This window comes from Lynx canadensis, chromosome A2, assembly GCF_007474595.2.
Source record: "Lynx canadensis isolate LIC74 chromosome A2, mLynCan4.pri.v2, whole genome shotgun sequence".
Taxonomy (NCBI): Eukaryota; Metazoa; Chordata; class Mammalia; order Carnivora; family Felidae; genus Lynx; species Lynx canadensis.
Genome location: NC_044304.2, coordinates 101161881 through 101181050, shown reverse-complemented (window position 1 = coordinate 101181050; position 19170 = coordinate 101161881). Strand labels below are relative to the sequence as shown.

The following is a 19170-nucleotide window of genomic DNA, read 5'->3' as shown; positions in this document are numbered from 1 at the left end:
GTAGGGGAAAAGGGTAAAAGTCACCCAGTTACATTCTACCTCTTTCAGCTTTATTTGGTATACTTATGGAATCACGATTTTAACTTTCCACATTTGCCACTGTTTTATGTGATTTGGGTTTAAAAGGAATGCTCATGGGCCAGTTATCTAGGAACTAGGGAGGTTGTGTTACTCCTGGATTACACTGAATACTGGTCATTTTTTAAAACTGCTTTTTTTGAACTGTAATTTGCATACCATAAAAACCAGCCATTGTAAAAGAATGGTTCAAGGATTTCTGGTAAATTTATAGTGTGCAATTAACACTATAGTCCAGTGTTAGAACATTTCCATTATCCTAGAAAGCTCCCTCAAAATCTGGTGCTTTTGGTGGCTTATGAATTATGTTAACTACATACTCAAGTACCTTTCCAATGAATAATACTTTTAAAAACCCTCTATATGTTTGCATTGTTTTAGAACCAATAAATAGGTCAAAGGCCTCCTGTTTCATTTGTCATTGGTTAGTCTTCTCGGAGAAGTCTGTATGCCACTTGCCTAAAATGAAATAATTCAGCCAGTGAGTATTATAGCATCTACTATGCCAAGCATTGCTTTGCTGTATCTTAAAATAATGCTTTATAAGTGTACTTCTTATGGTTTAAGACTATTCTCTAATAGTTTATCCTAATTCAACAGCCATTGTGTGCCAGGCAGCACAGTACAGGATGTAAAGATGATTAATACATGGTCCTATCTCCAAGAGGCTCACAACTCTAGGAGGTGACACAAAAATGCAAACTAATAAACAGAGTAAGAGTTGCTAATGACATCTCCTATTACACATCTTAGACTAGTGGCAGGGGAAATGAGCAGCATTAAATGCTATCATTTTTGTGGCATATACTCATTGACTTTTCTTGCTCCAGAAATTGGTTTCACTGCCCCAGCTGAACTGTGCCATCCAAACATGTTGTCTTATGAGGGCCTTATAGGAGACAAAACCTTTTCCAGAGAAAACACTGTAAGCAGAGCATCCCAGTAAAAGGATACAATTTTAACAATGATGGACCCGACAGTGATACATCATCTGATGGTCTATGTTTCATGGTGAGAATCAAGAATGGACTTAGTCCACAAACACCTTCCTATGCTGCATTAGGTATTTTGGAGCACATTGAAGAAGGAATTTCTTCTCTCACCAAGAAGACAGGACTTAAACATACCAAGAATTAAAGCAGATGTGCAAAGGAGTATATGGTAAAGTTCTAAATTAAATGTGAACCATGCCAAAACATCTAGGGAAACTAGGTGTGCCTCTCCCCAAGCAGGACTGCCGGATGTTAAGTTCACATTAGAAGCAGGAAGAGCAGAGGGGGCATTACAGAATGTTGGGTTACACAAGCCAAGTGCCATTTTAAGGACATGGCAGCAAGTTGGGGGAGGGGGCTTTCTTTCCCCTCATAAACTTGGACTAGACTACCATTTATTTATCTGTATTAACTAAACTTCTCAGATTAGCTGGATACAAAATAAATCAGCTGGATCATAATGAAGTGGAGAAGACCCACAGTTTATTAGTTATATCACTATATTCACTATTGTTCACTTTTTTTTTTAAGCTTTCTCCATTTATGACAGAAAAACAAGGCACTTGATTTCCTTGGAATGCTATGGATAATCTTTGGTGTGACCATGAAATGATGTTACTTGAGAAGAAAAATGGGCATAGAGCTAAAAAAAAAAAAATGTTTCAATGTTAACAATTTCACAATTTTTTTTTCAAAATCCAATTTTTTCCCTAATTTTCCATACTTATGAATTAGGTATGATTATATATATATATATGTATATATATATATATATGTATATGTGTATATATATATATATATATACACACACACATACCTACTGTCCCATAAAATATACCCCAGGTATGAAGAACATGGCAGAAGGGTCTTGTCACCCTTTTCCCTTTCTTTGGAGGCCACTATGGGTGAGACCGTGTGTGTGCCCAGTGCCTGGTAGGGCAGTGTGCCTGTTCTTCCCTCGACCTAACAACCTCTGGTTTTGAATATTAGGCTGGTCAGAGAACAATGTCAATCCTCCTCCTACTCCATGGCCAGCACCACAGGCAAGCAGTCCAAATGACAACAGCCCTGCAATGAAAGGTAATATAGTGTTTTATTCCCTGGAAATGACAATTGCCTTCCTTTCAACTAGCCTAACACTATTTTCTGTCTTTTCTTTACTAATTTCTATTTGAGCACCTAGGGTACAAAGCATGGGCTACAAGGGTGGAGAGTTTTGCATGATCCTAGGAATTATGTTCTTTTATTCTGGCCCAGTGTCCCAACTAATAATTCCCCTTATTAAACCAAAGGAGGAGGAACCAAATAACCTCTCCCCATGTGATTGTGTGCTGCCCAAGATTGAATGGTTCCAGTAAGGTAGGAAAGGCCAGTGAAGTTTGCTGTCTTTTACTGAAACTACCATTGCCTCCACCTAACAAAGAGCCAGGTTTACTTAACTGTCAGAGGAGGGCCTTTCAAGCTCGTGGGACTGTTCTTTTCTGAGACAGGTCCCCAAAGAGAACCTGTGCTTGACTGAAGATCTCTGTATTTGCAGCTGTTTCTCTCTTCCTTTGGTCATCACCCACTTTCTGTGTTAACCACAGGAAGTTGCAGGGAGTGTCTTTATCATCCAGAAGCATTCCCAGGATGTTCTTGTAGGTATTGTGCAAACAGTTGCCCCTGGTTTCCCAAACTCTGGCAGTAGAGGTCTAGGGAAGGTGAGGGCTGCACCAAAGTACAGTCACCTGACTCCTCCTAGCAAGGCCACAGCTACCCTCTGAGGCTGCCCTACACCTTTGGGAGGTTAGGAGGAAAAGAGGAAGTGAATGTAGTGATGTAGTGTATTTTTGCTGGAGATCTCTTTAAGAGATCTTGATATTCCCTATCAAGAATCGAGATGGCTAATCCTCTTTAAATCAGTCTTGCCCCATACGTTTTGCTGTGTGGACTCCTACATGACTAAACGTTGAGTTGGTTACTCCCTTTTTAAAAATTATTCCCCACTCCACTCCCCAACCAACCTATGTTGAGATCTCTTGGGTCTCAGTTTATCGTATCAAACTAAGCCAAGTGTTCTGCAGGTTGATTGTACATGGAGATCGATTAATGTTACACAGTAACTTGCCTCTTGCCAGTGAGCATTGCTTGTAGTCATTTTATCTCTGTAATGGATGTGTTGATTATCTCATGATAAAGTAATATACCTATGAGAGATTATGGGGAAAAACAAAAGACAGGAATCAGAACTATACCATGATTGGCACCTTAACATTTCAGTGCCATTTTCGTGAAAAGACCAAAGGCCTTGTTGCTGTAGGATAAGCCCATAACCACTGTCCTGTTCCTCTAGCATAACCTTGTAGCAGCCTGTCCCACCAGTATTTTCCGAGATTCTTTCAGCCAGATGGCAAGCACATTCCTTGTTGCTCTCAGCTAGAAGGATAACCTGTCAGACGTTTTCTTCGTGCTTTTGATACTCCCACCTGTTGGGGAAGGGGAAAAAAGCCTGGGTTGTCCAAGCCAATGAACTTCGATCCTCATGTGGAATGATTTATATAAAGAGGCCCCAACTTGTGTAGAAATCACTTGCATGAGGCACTCTTTTGAAAATACTCTCCTCATCTGGAAAATAATTTGGCTGTGTAATTGTGGCATTCGGGAAGTTAGGGCGGGTGGTTCAGTTAAAGAACAGCTGACGGGAGCATCCATAGATGGTGAAGTGGGAGGGGTGTGAGGGGGGAGGAAGGGAGGCATGTCAAAGGCCTCCTCCCTCTAACAGAAGAGGTGGATGAGGGCAGTGACCCTGAGAAAGGAGAAACCCTCCTCTCAGCCTGATGCCCTAAAGCCTGAAAAGAGTGACCATCATACTTCCCTTGACCCAGCAGATTCGAAAAGATTCCTCCAGTGGACACTGGAAGGCACCATGCATCCTCAGCCATTCATTCGATTTCTGAAATCACAGTGATATTTCCTACTTGCGTTGAAGCAGCACCATCTGAGGTTTTAGGCAACTTGTTGGGCCGTGCCATCCGCTGGGATGGGGGTGCAGGTGTGGATTAACACTGGGCTTGTTCTTCACTGAGCTTCAGGCCATGGTTTAGAAATGTTTCTCCGATAGCCAACAGGGAGATGTGGAATCCCCTAGCTAGTTTTAGAGACAGAGTGTAATAGGATTCGTCTGACTGAGTAGTATCCTCCCTTTTCCAGACGAGCCTGGACCCACCTGTATGCAGCATGGCAGAGGTGGGCCTTTGGAAGGTACGTGTATTCATGTTGCCTGTTCTCTCCCCAGAACCTGCCAAGGCTGCCTCCTCGGACCTGACTGCCTGGTTCAGCCTCTTTGCTGACCTCGACCCACTGTCAAATCCTGATGCTGTTGGGAAAACCGATAAAGAACATGAATTGCTCAATGCATGATTCTGCAGCCTCTCGGAGGGAGCCCTCGTGCCACTCCTCGGCCACACACCTGGGGACACGCAGACGTATGAAGTGATCAGTATGCTGTTTTCATATTTACGTGCCATTTTAATAAAATGAAAGGGTCAGAGGCCCTGTTTATATTGGTATAATTATTTACTCTTATTTGGTATAAAGGGTTTGAATGTATTCTCTATGTGGATCTAACAATACACGATTGTCTAGGAGCAATTTTCCGGCTGGCCGCTCTCCTGCTGACGTCCGCATTATGGCTGCTGATGTGTCACTGGGCTACTGTGAGATCCAAGTTCAAATCATCAACCTATTCTGTATTAGGTTGCAGTAACGAGTCCTGTAGCCTAAGAGGCGGCGGGAGGCTAGCAAAGCTTAAATGCCTCCTCATGTACTCCCTGCCTTTGTCGCCCTCGTAAGGGGGCTGCAGGAAGACTTCCCCTTCTTGCCATGCCACCTTCCAATGAGCTCTGGATGAAGCCCCAGCCAACCAAAGACACTGTCCCCTCAGCCCTTGTGTGGTGGGGTGTGTGTTCTCACATGGGCTGAGGAGCTGGGCTGGTCTCACTGCACGAACCTTTCTTATGGAAAGCAGCCATATCTGCAGATGCCAGTGTCTCCTCTTGTCTTCTCTGTGGCTGGAATTCAAAAGCATGTATTTCTGGAGTCCTTTGTGATATTAACTGTTTTTGTTTTTTGTTTTTTTTTAATTAAATGGCAGAGATATTTGACATGCAAAAGCACGTTAAGAGAGTCTGTTGTGGGGACTCAGTGGGGAGGTACCATGGACGTTGAGGCTGGAGAGGGACAGATGAGGAGAACAAAGACGAGCCCCAACTGCATGAAACTACTGACGAGATCCCATGCATCCCACATACAGTGCAGGAGAGGAAGGCATGGACTTTTGTTGGCTTGGGGAGAGATAGGAACAAGTTTTGCATGTGGGCATGTAAGTGGTTCAGACACTTCACGGGTGTTGAGTCCCCAGGGCTGGCACCTCTCCTCCCCTCCCTGTGTCACCTGTGGTATGCTGAGAGGCCACACACCCCTGTCAGTGAGCCAGTGGCCCTGAGAGGAGTAGCGTTGATGATTATCCTGGAATTGGTCCTCTCTGCCCAGCTGGCCTCTGCTGCATTCTTGTAGCCTCAGTCTCTGGCTTTGGAAGGGTCTCCTTTGGCCACTTCCCCCAACACAGGAATGCGGCTTCTTGGCTCTGCAGTGTGCCCTCAGGGAAGGACCTGGTCCAGCAGTAGCCACTGTCCTCTGCAAGATGGCCCTGGGGGACTGGAAGGCATCCTCCTCCTCCTCCACTCCTCAAGAAGAGACCTGAAGGCGAAAGGGGGCTGGGACTCAGCGTGTTCTGTGGCTGGAGCAGCTCTGCTCATGTCTTGGCCGGCATAAACTGTCCACAGAGTCTCATTTGTAAGAATCTCATTTGGTGACTTTTCAGCCTGGCATGCATGGTCTTTGAGGATACAGGGATACAGCCCTAGGCCCTCCCCTTTCCACTCCACACAGCCTCCCTGCCTCATCCCACACATACACAGAAAAGCTTGCTGCACCAGAAGGCCTCCCTCTCCATGCTGGGCCTGTGCATTTGCTGCACACTCCCCCTGGGATGCCCCTGTCCCCTTACCCCTGGCTGCCATCACACCCCTACCCGCCCCTCAGATCGCACTTCCTTCAAGCATAGCCCACAGTTTTCCTAGGAGGAACCACCCCTCATCTCCTGCCTGCCCTTCCCCCATTTCATGATAAGCACACCCTTGGTGCTCTGCCTGGCCCCTGAGGCCTATTCCTAGGCATCTCCCTCTGGCCCAAGGTGTTGCAACCCCAGAGAAGGGGGTTCCTGTTTCCCCAAATCTTCTGTGTCTCCCTAGTAATAAGCACCCTGGAGTCACCTTGTGAGCACGGGATTAATGATTCCTGAATGGAGCTGCCCTGTGTGGAACGTAGATTAAGGACTCGTTTCCTCCTGGGTCACGTGTGTTCGCAGCCGTGAGAGCCCCACAGCAACTGCAGTAAGGAGACGAAGCAGAGAAGCAGGAGGGTAGACTTGCTCCATCCAGGCTGGAGGCTCAGGGAACTAGCTTGCTGGGTACTGGGTGGGGGTGAAGGGGTGTGGGGTTCTTCTCAGTTGAATGGATCATTTTAGTTGCATTTTAAAGTTGATCTGTGGGTGAAGGGCAGAGGATGATTGTGGTAGTTGAACAGGCTTCGCTACAAGTGAAAGGACAGAATTGCACATGGAGGCATTTTCTCTCTGAATTTTCTTTACATTTTTGTTAAAAAAAAAAAAAAAAAAAAAAAAGATTCAATTCCCATTCCCATCTGCAATCCACTTGGCCAGGCCCTTGATCCCTCTTGATAGGCGTGTTTTGATCCTGGCTCGCACAAAGCCCCCTCGGCCACCTCTCTAGTTTAAGGAGAAGCAGCTGCTGGCTTATTCTCTTTTAAGCGGCCTGTGTGCCGCCCAGCCAGGGGGCTTCCTTGGGGGCCCACCTCGAGGCCCCTCGCCAGCCGCCTGTGGAAGGACTGTCTCTGGCGTGAAGAAGACAAAGGTGCCCCACCCCCTTCACGCCCTGTCTCACTTCTCCCTCATTTTCATTCCTTGTCTCCAGGCCAGTCTGAACCACAATTGCACTGGAACCCTCAGGGAAATTCAGAAAGCACCTGCTCCTTGAAAACTTTCCTGCAGTTTTAGGTGGTCTGCAAGTGCCCCTTCCCTTCTCGAGCTGCCCCAGCCAATATATAAAGAATATTCAAATGTAAGGGAGGGAGCCAGAAACATTTCTCTTCCCTCTTTTCTTTTTCTCCCAGCTGGCATGGGCTTTGGTGCACTTTATAGATTCCTTGCCTTCAAAATGTAATTTTAGAAATGTCAGGTTGATTTTGAGCTGTGTGAGAGTGAGAAAAGCATCCGTCAGCTTCAGAATTAGAAAGGCACCAACTTAGAACTTTTTGTTGGAGGCTTATGCCCAAGAAAACGTGGTCTGCTCAAAGTTGGCATCCCCAGGAGGCGTGAGTTGCCAGTGGGCATGTAGACGGGCTCACCATCATGCTGTGGCAGGTGTTTCCATTGGGTGTGGGGCCAGGGCTGAGGCCCCCGAGGGGCCATGTGAGGCTGCCTGGCCATTTGGGTCAAGATGCTTTCTGCCCATGCTTCGCCTCCAGGAGCCCGCCAGCTGAGCTCCATGCTTCCCTTTCTCAGCTACCACTGCCGAGAGAGACCCCTCCTCAGGCAGTGGCTAACAATTGGCACTATTGATTTTCCCAGTATGTCAAAGTGCATCTGTCTTTGTGATCAACTGGTGTCCTCCAGACAGGCCATGGCAGTTAATCCTTTGATTCAGACCATCTCTAGTCCTCTGATTGGCACCACACACAGTGCAGTGATGCAGGTCTCTTCAGCTTTGTTGGAAAATAGACTTCATCTTGGAGCCAACTCCAGTGATTGGCATTGGCTGCCAAGAATTCTGCACTGAGAAGAATTCTGATAAATGAGTGATGTTTGTGATAAGTATGGGGCAGGGGTGGTGGCAACAGTGCTGTGTGTTTCCCAACACTGCATTAGACCATGTCTTTCATGGGCTTTTGGAATTGACGAAGACAAGACGACGACTACTTACTACTACTCTCCTCCTCCTCCTCCTCCTCCTCCTCCTCAAATTAAAAAAACAAAACAAAAAACAAAGATTCTGGAACTCCTAGAAAGGGGCATATATGGATGAGAAAAGCAGAAATCTCCAAAAAACCCCACATAATTACTGAACCCTAATCTAATTCATCTCAGACTTAAACAACAACAACAAAAAATGAGGGTGGATTTATTTGCTCAGGTAACTGAAAGGTCCAGGCACATGCTTCAGGCACAGCTGGATCTAGAGGTCAGGTAGTGTTCTCAGCAATTCCCCTGTCTTTAGCTCCCAGCTTTGATTCTCTCTGTGTTGCTTCATCCTAACAGACTTCTCATAAGGAGGAAACATGGCCACCAGTATCTCCAGCCAAAGTCTTGGAATTGAGCCTGCTTTGGATCCTATGCCCAGTCTCCAGTCAGCCACTGGGATCAAGGTGGGTGGGGATGGGAAATAGGCTATATCCCCAGCTTCTCATGTGCCTGTCCCTGGAGCCTGACTCGTAAGGACTGGGGATGGAGAAAGGATGGTTCCTCAAGGGAAGGCTGTGCTGCTAATACCAGAGGAATAGGGAATAGATCCTGGGCAGGAAAATGCGGTGGTGATCCACTCCAGATTCCATCGGAATGACCTTGAGGACACAGGGGGTATGGAGCAAGGTGGCTGAAAGAACTGGAATGTTTTCCAGAAGTCCGTTTTGAGGCCACTGCCAGCCCTGGGACTAGAAGGCTTGGTGTTCTAGGCAGCCCAGTGAGGATGCCTATGTGTGGCTCTCCTATAGCTGACTTCCAGGAAGTCAGAAGGGACCACAGAGCTCTCTGCATCCAACCTGCTGATATCCAGATGAGAAAACCAAGGGACATATAAGAAAAACTATAATTTAGTGAGAAACTGGGATTAGAACCCACATTGTCTAACTGCTGGGCCAATGCTTCTTTTTCTTCAAGGTGCTTGCTAGAAACTTAGAGCTGAAGAAAGGAATTCAAAGACACAGAATTCCTTTAAGAACCCCTATCTTTTCTCTCCTCCCAACTCTTTCTGTCTCTCCCCCCCCTTTTTTTGGCCAATTATTTGACATCTTTGGGAGATGTACTTCCAGACAGTAGTGTAGGGCAGATGTTAAGAGTTTGGGTTCTGAAGCTGGAACCCAAGAGTTTGTTAAGAGTAGGGCAGATGTTAAGAGTTTGGGTTCTGAAGCTGTGGCCAAGCCTCCCAAGTTGAGGCTTCACCAGCTGTAACTACAAACCCTCTGCACTTGTTTCGTCATCTTCTGTAGTAGCATCACCTGCCTCGTGGAGTCATTACAAGGACTGAGTTGATGCCCCCAAAATGTAGCCCTGCACTTGCACACTTTAGCACACAGGGTAGCCACTATGTCACGGAAGTTCACTTGCTTGGTATAGGATGCTGAAGTAGGAGTGGGAAGCTGCTCTCTCCCCATGACCTTCCATGAGACTCTCCAAGCCCCAACTTCTGTTCCCATCACTTACTAATTTGCTCCTAAGTATCACGGGAATGGAGGAAGGTGTTAGGTAGGAAGGGACTAGAAAGTCTAATGAATAAGTTGCCCCTGATTTTTCCATAAACTTGGATAGAATTCTGTGCGGAGACCAGGAGAAATGAAGTGGGTTCTCCTGCCAGTCAGAAAGGACATGCTGCAAAACTTGTCAAACTTAATGGTATTTTTTAAGTGAACCATTACCTAGAGCACTGACCACCATCCCAAGAAATTGGGATGCGGAGCAACTAGAACTCTTACGCACTGTTGAGGGGAAAGCAGAGTGGGACCACTTTGGAAAAGTTTGGTAGTTTAACATCAGGTTAAATACACACTTACCTACCATACAACCTGGCGATGCCACGCTTAGGAATTCACCCTAGAGAAGAAAAGATACATGTTCACACAAAAACCTCTATGTGAATGTTAGTAGCAGCTTTACTCATAATCTTCAAAAACTAGGAACTTAAATATCCTTCTCCTGGAGAATGAAGAACTGTGGTACATGCATCCAGTGAGATATTATTTAGCTGTGAACAGGAGGCAACTCTTGACCCATACAACAGGATGATTCATGTTGCTATCATGTACCCCTGATATGATGCAATGGACAGGGAACTTCATCTCTGTAGTATTCTTTCCAAAACTCATAACCTGGTCTAGTCATAAGAAAAATATCAAACAAACTCAAATTGAGTGACATTCTACAAAATGCCTGACCAGTGTAGCTCAAAAGTGTCAAGGTCATGAAAAACAAGACCAAGAAACCACCACAGATGGGAGGAAATTAAGGAGACATGACGACCAAATGCCATTTGGGATCATGGAACAGAAAAAGACTATTAGTGGGAAAATGAATGAAATCCAAAAAAAGTCTATAGTTTCGTTGATAGTATTGTGCTAATGTTAATTTCCTAATTTTGACTACTATGTCAAAATACTCTAGCTATGTAAGATGTTAACATTAGCAGAAGCTGGGTGAGGAACTTTGTACTATCTTTGCAACTTTTCTGTCAATCTGTAAGTACTCCAAAATAAAAAGGTTTTCTGCTTTAAAGGCTACATACTGTGTGGTTCCATTTGTATGCCATTTTGGAAAACACAAACCTAAAAGGATGGGCCTTAGATCAGTAGTTGCCAAGGGCTGTGGTTGGGGGAGGGCTGGACTCCAAAGAGGGACAAGGAAATTGGAGGTGGGCGGGGGTGGATACTGGTTGGAGCTCTCCTACAAATTGTATTGGTGGCTACACTACCATATGCACTTACCCGAATCCCACGGAACCCTACACTAAACAGGATGAATTTTACGTATGTAAATTAAGCCTCAATAAGTATGATTGTTCAAGAAGAGAAAGAAGAAATTGGAATCTGGATCTTGCACAAAGGGATGCTGTACTTTCCATGTGGTAGGAGAGCCCCTAAAATAACCAGGGAAGCAGAGAGACTCATTAGGTTTGCAGAGTTGGAAGTCTGATCAGCTGGAAGGTCCACAGAAGATCAACTCTATTCACAGTGGTGTCCTCCTGTGATGTCTCCCAGATCTGTCTGTGAGTAAGTCAGGACAGGCCAGGCTATGCTTTGGCAACAATCACCAAGAAATCTCAGTGGCTTATAACCAGGAAGTTTTCTTCCTTCCTCACTCATGCTCTGTTTCTAATGTGGGTCAGTGGAGCTCTGCTCCACAAACCCCCAGGGACTTATGCTGATGAAGCGTCACCAGCATACAGCTGATCACATGCAATGTGTGAGCCTCTTGGTCACTATAGCGAGGAAAGGTAGAAATGGAGCATTGTCACACACTGGCTATGCTACACTTCAAAGAAAAACACACTTCTCTTCCTTCCAAAACCCAGTGGCTAGAAATAGCCACGTACCTCACTGCAAGGGCCTAGGAGATGGCACAGTATGGACAGAATATTTCATGAGCACCACTACTTCTGCCTTAAAAAGGCTCTTGGTCTTTAAAGGTGACTTTGGAAACTGGACAATACAATCTAATTTGTTCAAAAGAAAAAAAAAACAATATATGTGTATTAAAGAGGGTTTTGTGTGTGTGTGTGTGTGTGTGTGTGTGTGTATTTTGTTTTCTTTTTGGTAGACTAAGGTCTTGTACTATTGGCAGTTCTGCCTTATGAGACATGAGAACAGTCCCACGTGAATGTACTGACAAGAGAGCAATCTTCAAACTGTCAGTCACACTCATATCCCCCTGCCAAGCAGTCCCGGCTCCCATTCTGCGAGGAGGGACATGGTCTGAGCTAGTAAGTCACACTGTAAGCCCCAGGACCACCTGGTTGCAACTGACTAGCTCAGGAAACCCATGTGGTAGGCCTGGCAGAATAACTTTTCATCCAGAGAGGAGCAGAGTTTATAGGCTTCTCCCTCCTTTGATTCTGAACTAGGGATGATACGAAATGATTTGTCTATCACAAAAGTATAGATACTGAAATTAACAGGACCAATACACAGTTACTTATAAAGTGATGGGAGCCTCCTGAGTACTGAGGAACCGAGTGGTGGCCGCGGGGACAAAGTGCAGATGAGGACGCAGTGAAGGAGGGGGTTGCTGCTAGAAGCCAGACCCCTGCAGCAGTCCAGGTTGCTTAGCCAGCTGTGAGCATTCCTGCTCTGATGCTGCTGATACTCATCTGGACTTTAATCAATTGCACCTCTTTGTACTGAAAATAGAACTTACAGCCTTAATATAATACCTATATCCTGGCTTCTGATAATTAGCTAGTAGGAAACGGACTGAGGGCCCCACTGTTCTCAACATGCCAAGATGTAGAGTTCACAAGCATCTGACCATACTCACTGAACCAGTGCTTCCCTGGAAGACACGACTGACTTCAGTTGAATTCTGAGGCTCCACAGGCTCTTGATCCATCTCTTCCTTTCCCCCTCTACTCCTATTGCCGGACACTCCTGTAGCACTTCAGGAGTCTGTCCGGGTGCAGTGAGACGCCCTTTTCCCACTTCTGGGACATACCCCTAGCAACAATCTCAGTGGTGGAACTATGGGCCTTCACAGCAGGGCGAGCAACGTTTTTATAATTTGCCCTAACAGAGAGCTGGTCAGAAGTGCTCAGGAAACCCCTCAACCCCGACAGGGGCCTGTATCCTGACCCTTCTGCCACCCAAGGAGGAGGCAATTGATTTTAGAAATGCCTCATCAGTAGAGGCCGGGCTTCTCTGGAGCTTCCTTTTTCAGCCACTTCCCAGGGAGCTCTTTTATTGATTTTGGTCTGAGGTGTCTCCTTGCTGGTATTTCTGGACCTGACCTGTGATGCCCCAAGGGTCTGTACCACATTTAGAGCATCGTCTGCTGGCCCCCTGTCCCCCGCACAAACAGAAGGCATTCTCAGGACACAGCACTTGACATATCAACAGCCTTGCTTCCATTATCTCCCTACAGTTCATTGCTATTCTGATGGCTGTGTTATAAACTCTTTCATCCCTATTATAAACTCTATTCTGGCCCGGGGATTTATGGACCCCTTAGCTTCAAGAGTTCTGTACATCCTCTGAGCTGTGTAGTTTTGTGTGTGTGAAAATGCACCTCTGTGGATTTCTTTTCCTGAGGAAATGGTCCAGAGCTTCCATAAATTCTCAAAGGGGTCGATGCACAATAAAAGTCAGAAACATGCTAATAAGAGGTTTCATGCTGATGGGAGAGGGCACCGGTGTGACTGGAACTTCTTCTGAGCACTAGAAGCCTGCATCATCCACGTGTAAGTGGGCGGGAGGCTCCAACGGCCACCTTTCCCTGCAGGGAAGTCACCAGCATTCCGTACTCTTTCCTCTCTCCTTGCCCTTAATGGCTGAGTTGGCCATGCATGGGCCTCAGCAGTCAAACTGAGGGGTATTTTTATCCTGCCAATAGGAGCTGCCATCCCGGGTGAGCTGCAACTTTGACTCCAGCTGGAAAGGAAGAAGCTAGCAGGGAGAGAACAAATCCGGACAGCACACTGCCCCGAGCTCTTGCTACCTGCATTCTGCTACCCATCTGTTACCTGTCCTCACAACCAGCCCCAGGGAAAGCCTTGCTTCTTCATCCTGGGCTTCAGTGGCCAGCCTGTGGTGAGGGAAGCCTGGAGCCAAACAGGCTGGTTTTTCTGCCCTATAAACCAGGCCCGTGGTTAAAGACAAAGCACCTGGAAAAGACGGGAGTGGGCCGGGGCTGAAGCCTGAAGTGTCATGTCCTTCTGGCCTTGCCTTCTGGATGTGGGCAGGCGGGGAGAGCTGGGCACACGGCAGCACAGGGAACAGGAAAGGCATGGAGGTCTGTGGGAGAACAAGGTCAGAGGCATACACGCGGGCTGCTTACATGGTAGCCAGGGTGGTGGGTGCCTGCCTGACCCACCTGCCGAAGGCGAGGAAAGATGCAGACAGCAGATTGTGAACAGCAGAGGAAGAAGTAGAGCCATGCAGTGAACATCCTTGAGGATATTGGAGACAGGATTCGAGGCTTGTGGAACCAGGTTTATGGCTTTACAACCTTTGCATTTTCTGACCCTACATGGACTATTTTATCCATGGGGTGCTCTATGCCAGGCACTGTGCTATGTGCACACAAGTCCCTTTCACCCTCTTAATTATCCTACGGAGTAGGATTTTTTGGCATGTTGAGTTTATTTTTTGCATTACAATTCATATACCATAACATTTATCCTTTTGAGGTATATGACCCAGTGATTTGGGGCATGTAGGGCTTTGGGAGGTAATTAAGGTAAAGTGAGGTCCTAAGGGTGCATGCGGCCTCATCCGATAGGATAGTGTCAGAAGAAGAGACAGAGGAAAAACCATGTCAAAGGCCATGACAAAGCGGCTGTCTCCAAACCAGAAAAGTCCTTCCTAGAAACCCAAATATTGCTAGACCTTGATCTAGGACTTTGAGCCTCCAGGAACTGTGAGAAATACATTTCTATCATTTAGGCCCTTCAGCCTAGGTTCTTTTGTTATGGCAAAAGCAGAAGAATAATCATTATCGCTATTTTACAAAGAAAGACTCCCAGATTCACAGAGTGGTCACTCATTCTTGTCTGATGGCCAGACCTGGACCATAGTCCCTTATGCCACACTGCTTCTGTCTTCTGACATGCGGGAGGGACATGGTTCTACCAGGTGTGGCCTGCCAGCTGACAGAAATGACAAATGGCAAAGGGCTGAGGCTCAGTTTGGTGAATGGGGGAGACACTTACCAAGAAGGAGAAATAAGCAAATGTCTGAATCCCCAAGTTGCTTCCTGCCCCACTGGATTATGCCAGCTACAAATTCAAAGACGAACAGGAGTCAAATTCTGCGCTGGTGATCCTCAAGCCAAGGCATCCACTGCAGCTTGTCCAGGGCTTTGATCCCCAGTCTTCTCTAATCCAAGTTCTGGTCAACATCCATCACATGCACCCACTTCAGTCAAGCTCTGTAAAACTAGATTAAATATACCTCAATAAAGAGTGTACTGAGAAATGGGAATCACATTCAAGAACAGTCTCTTCACCACTTTCAGGTTTCTATAGTTTGCGTGGGGCAGAAGGTCCTTTTCAATTTTCTAAGTGAGGCTTCAATTTTCAAGAAGTGTAAATGACAGGACAGATTTCTGGGCTTTCTGGTGCCCACTTCATAAATCCATCTCAACTGAGTATAGGGCTCTTAGTATGGGCCACACTCCAAGGAATGCTCTGTCCTCTGAACCACAACTCCAGACTTCCCTAAACGCCATTCTAGGCTTAAATAATTTAATCTTATGTACCTGAGTATGATGGTGTTGGGACCTTTTTTTTTTTAAATGGGAAAGTGAAAAGGGCATGAAACTGTACGTACATTTGGATAATTCCACTGAACCAGAGTTTGCTCTACCAAGCCTCTTCTCAAGCCACCTTGATTTTAAGAGGTCTGCTCATTTCCGCTAAAACTAAATCTTTTCCTGCCATATCCTTCTTTCCTCCCTACATTTTCCCCCTCCCTTGATAACTGGAAATTAACATGCATTTTCTCTCAAATTATAACGTTTCTAAGAAAACTTAGAAAAACATAAAGGCAAATGTTAAAGACAAATATCCACAACCCAAGCATAACCACTATTAATTTTTGTACATTCTTCATGTCTTTTTTTTTTAACTCATATATATATATATATATATATATATATATATATATATATATGTATTTTTACAAAACCAAGAGATCACTCTGGTTTGTGACCTGCTTTTTGCCACTTGGTGTAAGTGCTGCCAGGTTCTTGCTCAAAAAGGTATACTAACTTACTCTTCTAAGACCAGATATGAGAGTGACCATATCCCCACCACCCCCTTAGCACCGAATATCACCCTTCTTTTTCATCTTTGAAAGCAACCATTTGAAGGCAACCAATTGTTGTTTTAATCTGCACGCTTTGATTACTTGTGAGGTTAAACATTTATTTTCATGTTGATCACTTCTCTTTGACTTTCACCTTGTCTTTCTGTTGGGGAATATGAAAAGCAGTCAGTTCAGTCATATCTGCTTTCTGCCACATACTGGATGATGGATGGTTGGTGAGAAGGCGGCATGAGCAGAAGGAAGAGGAATGCCAACAATTGCAGAAAGAAGATTAAGTTGCTTCCTTGACTTCTTTTATGAAACATTACAAAAGGAATGAATAATCATTGTCAGAAAAAAAAAATCAGATATTTCAAAAGGACCTATGAATGTTGTGAAAGCTCGCCCCAGCACTCTCCCCCACTTCCCCACAGGCCCCATTTCCCAGGTGTAACCATCTTCTGTCCTTCCTACCCCTTGACTGTCTTCCAGCAGGACCTGCTGCAATGGTCATGGACTTAGAGGAGCTATCAGGAGAAAGGGTCAGGGTTCTCCATACAATAGCTTTCAGGGTGGTCACAGGAAAGGGAAGCAGGAGAGACCACACCAGGTTTTTGACTATAATCAAACAGTCAGATTGAGAGTGAGTTAAGATTACCTTGTTTGCCTTGATTTCAGTCCATATGAAAAATGGTAGGCTGTTTACTGCAGCACATGAGCGGTGCCCTTTGTTAACTTCTGTCCCTGGAGTATAACCCTTTTCCTTTACAAAGTGGAATAGAAAACCTGAGAAATGGTTTGCCCTTTCTGCATGAACCCTTCTCCCCATTTGGCAGGTCCTTATGGAGCCCTACATCCACCTTTTATCCCACTTGCTTCCAGACAGTGGTTTGAAATAACATCCATTGCCTACGGGACCTTACCCAATTCTGGCTAAAGGAATGTCATCAAAGTCATGCTTAAAGCTGATGCCAAGAGTTGAGTAGAATTTATAGTGTGAAAGGGGACCCATTCCTTGTTATCAGAAAATCTTTTGTAGGAAAAGTGATCTAATTATTCAAATTCTTAGTGTTAAGAAAATGGCTGTTTTAAATGGGAGGGGCCGTCACCAAACTGATCTGGAACCTTTGAAAAAAATTTCCTTTTTTTGAAAGACACAAATGCCTGTGAAATGGAATAGGCCATTTTAGAACCAATGGGTCACCAGCCTCCTGTTAAGGATAGAAACTAAGACATTTGAGGTAGAAATATTTCTCATTTTCTTGAGATTTTGTTTTTTTTTTTTTTCCAGCTTTGAAAACTGATCACCTATCCCGCCTCTTTTTGCATCATTTTCCACAGCAAACACTTTTCTGCGAGAGTCTAATTTCTCCCCCCAGTTAGTTGTCGTAGGTAGGATGGTTTAATACTGGACAAGATAACTTTTAGGTACATACTGTAGACTTACCCTGTGGGTGGTTCAGGTAACAAAATTCTGTATGAGAAAGCTTTGTGTTCGACCTAGTCCCACAGAGCTTTCTTCAAGAAGTGTTCTTTCCAAAAAGGCAAGCCTCATTTTCTGGACCCAGGGTGGGGGCAGGATGGCACAAGACCCTGGGTGATCTTGCTGGCAGTAATGGGTACGTGTTGGGGGGCGGGGGAGAGGCAGGCAGGGCAGCTCTTTATTGTATTAGCTGTATAATCCTATGTGACAAATTACCCCTAAACTCAGCACCTTAGAACAACAAACAGCTTGTCCCACACGGTTTCTGAGTGTGAGGAACCTAGGATTTAGCAGGTCCGGTTCAAGGTCTCTAATGAGGCAGCAGACAAGCTGTTGGCTGGGGCTGCAGTGATCCCAAGGCTCCACTGGGGCTGAAGGATCTGCTTCCAAGCTCACCCACATGGCTGTGGGCTGGGGAGCCTCAGCGTTAGCTGCCAGCCATAGCTACTTGCCATGTGGGTCTCTCTCAGCAAAGACTGCCTCAGTCTCCTCACAATAGAGCTTCTCCCATAGCAAGTGATCCAGGAGAGTGCACACCCAAGACAGAAGCCTGTCCTTTTATAGCCTAATCTCAGAAGTGACAGCCCATCACTGCTGGATTCCATTTCTAAGCAAGTCCAGCCCAAACTTCAAGGGGAGGAAAATGAAGCTCTACCTCTCAAAGAGGAGTATCAAAAGATTTATGGACGTATTTTTAAAACAACCACGTGTATGATACAAGTTACCCAAACCCAGTTTGCTCTCTGGCCTATGTCAAAGGTTGGTACATTTTTTTCTGTAAAGGACCAGACAGTAAAATATTATCTTAGACATTGTGGGCCAGACTGTCTCCATTGCAACGACTTAACTCTGCCACTGTCCTGCACAATAGCCATAGGCAATACATAAACAAATGAGTGTGGCTTTGTTCCGTAAATTTTATTCACAAAAATAGGCCTGCAGCACATCTGACTATAGGCACTAGCTGGCCGACCCCTGGTCTACAGCTATAGGGGTTACTGGAAATCTAGCATACTAAATGATCTTGCTTCCCTGCCATCAGAATCCCATTTCAAAAGAAATTCATCCACAAGACATACGGTCTGATGTGCAGCTTGAAATTTAGGGAGATAAACAGGAAGACAGAGAGGCAAATGTGAGAGAGGTAGGTGGAGAAAACTTCAGAACACAGAACTGCAGTTGTCTTCAGGGGAAAAGGAAGAATTGGGACGTATTCTGATTTAGTACAACATGGAACAAGACTTCTTCATTCCATTCAATCTGTGAAGCTGAGATAAGACAGTAAGTCTGAGAGGAGATGCCCCCAAGACAACTGGAACTGTAATGCTAGGTTGTGACTCCAGGTGTGAATTAAGGGACCCATACAAAGCTCCTGAGTTCCAAAAAGCCCTGAGTTTACCAAAGGTATGTAGAGAGGGGAAAAAAGACTTGAGTTTCAAGCGGGGGTAGAAGGTAGGAGCTGCTGGGAACATGTAGGGATAATGGAACTTCAGAGATGGAAGGGGTGGGAGCAAACATTTATTTTGAAATATTCATGAATAAACTTCAAGTGATTATTTTTAGCTAGCATAAGGCTAAAACTTAGATCTAGACCTAATTCCCCTCTCTCCTTGTTCCTTAGGTTTGGGTTTTGTTTTTTTTTTAATTTGCAATACTGACCTGTTTCTCAGGGCTGTTTATATTAAGCTTATATGATCAAGTCAAGCAGAGACGGAGCTGAGAATTCCACTTTCTCCTTCACAGTCACCTGCAGTGGGACTTTTAACCTCGGATAGA

The 19170-nt window shown here is 45.3% G+C and overlaps 1 protein-coding gene across 4 annotated transcripts in view; it reads left to right on the top strand.

Annotated features, from left to right (window-relative positions):
* Window positions 1-4621, top strand: part of ICA1 (islet cell autoantigen 1) — a 150013-nt gene extending 145392 nt beyond the window's left edge. For 3 of the 4 annotated variants that reach the window (XM_032592415.1, XM_032592417.1, XM_030308012.2), the window contains 2 exons: window positions 2061-2150; window positions 4345-4621. In XM_032592415.1, the coding sequence (XP_032448306.1) occupies window positions 2061-2150; window positions 4345-4469 (215 nt within the window). In that variant the 3' untranslated portion in view covers window positions 4470-4621. The remainder of the gene's footprint in view (window positions 1-2060; window positions 2151-4344) is intronic. The other variant, XM_032592416.1, reaches the window with a different exon arrangement.
* Window positions 4622-19170: the final 14549 nt, after the last annotated feature.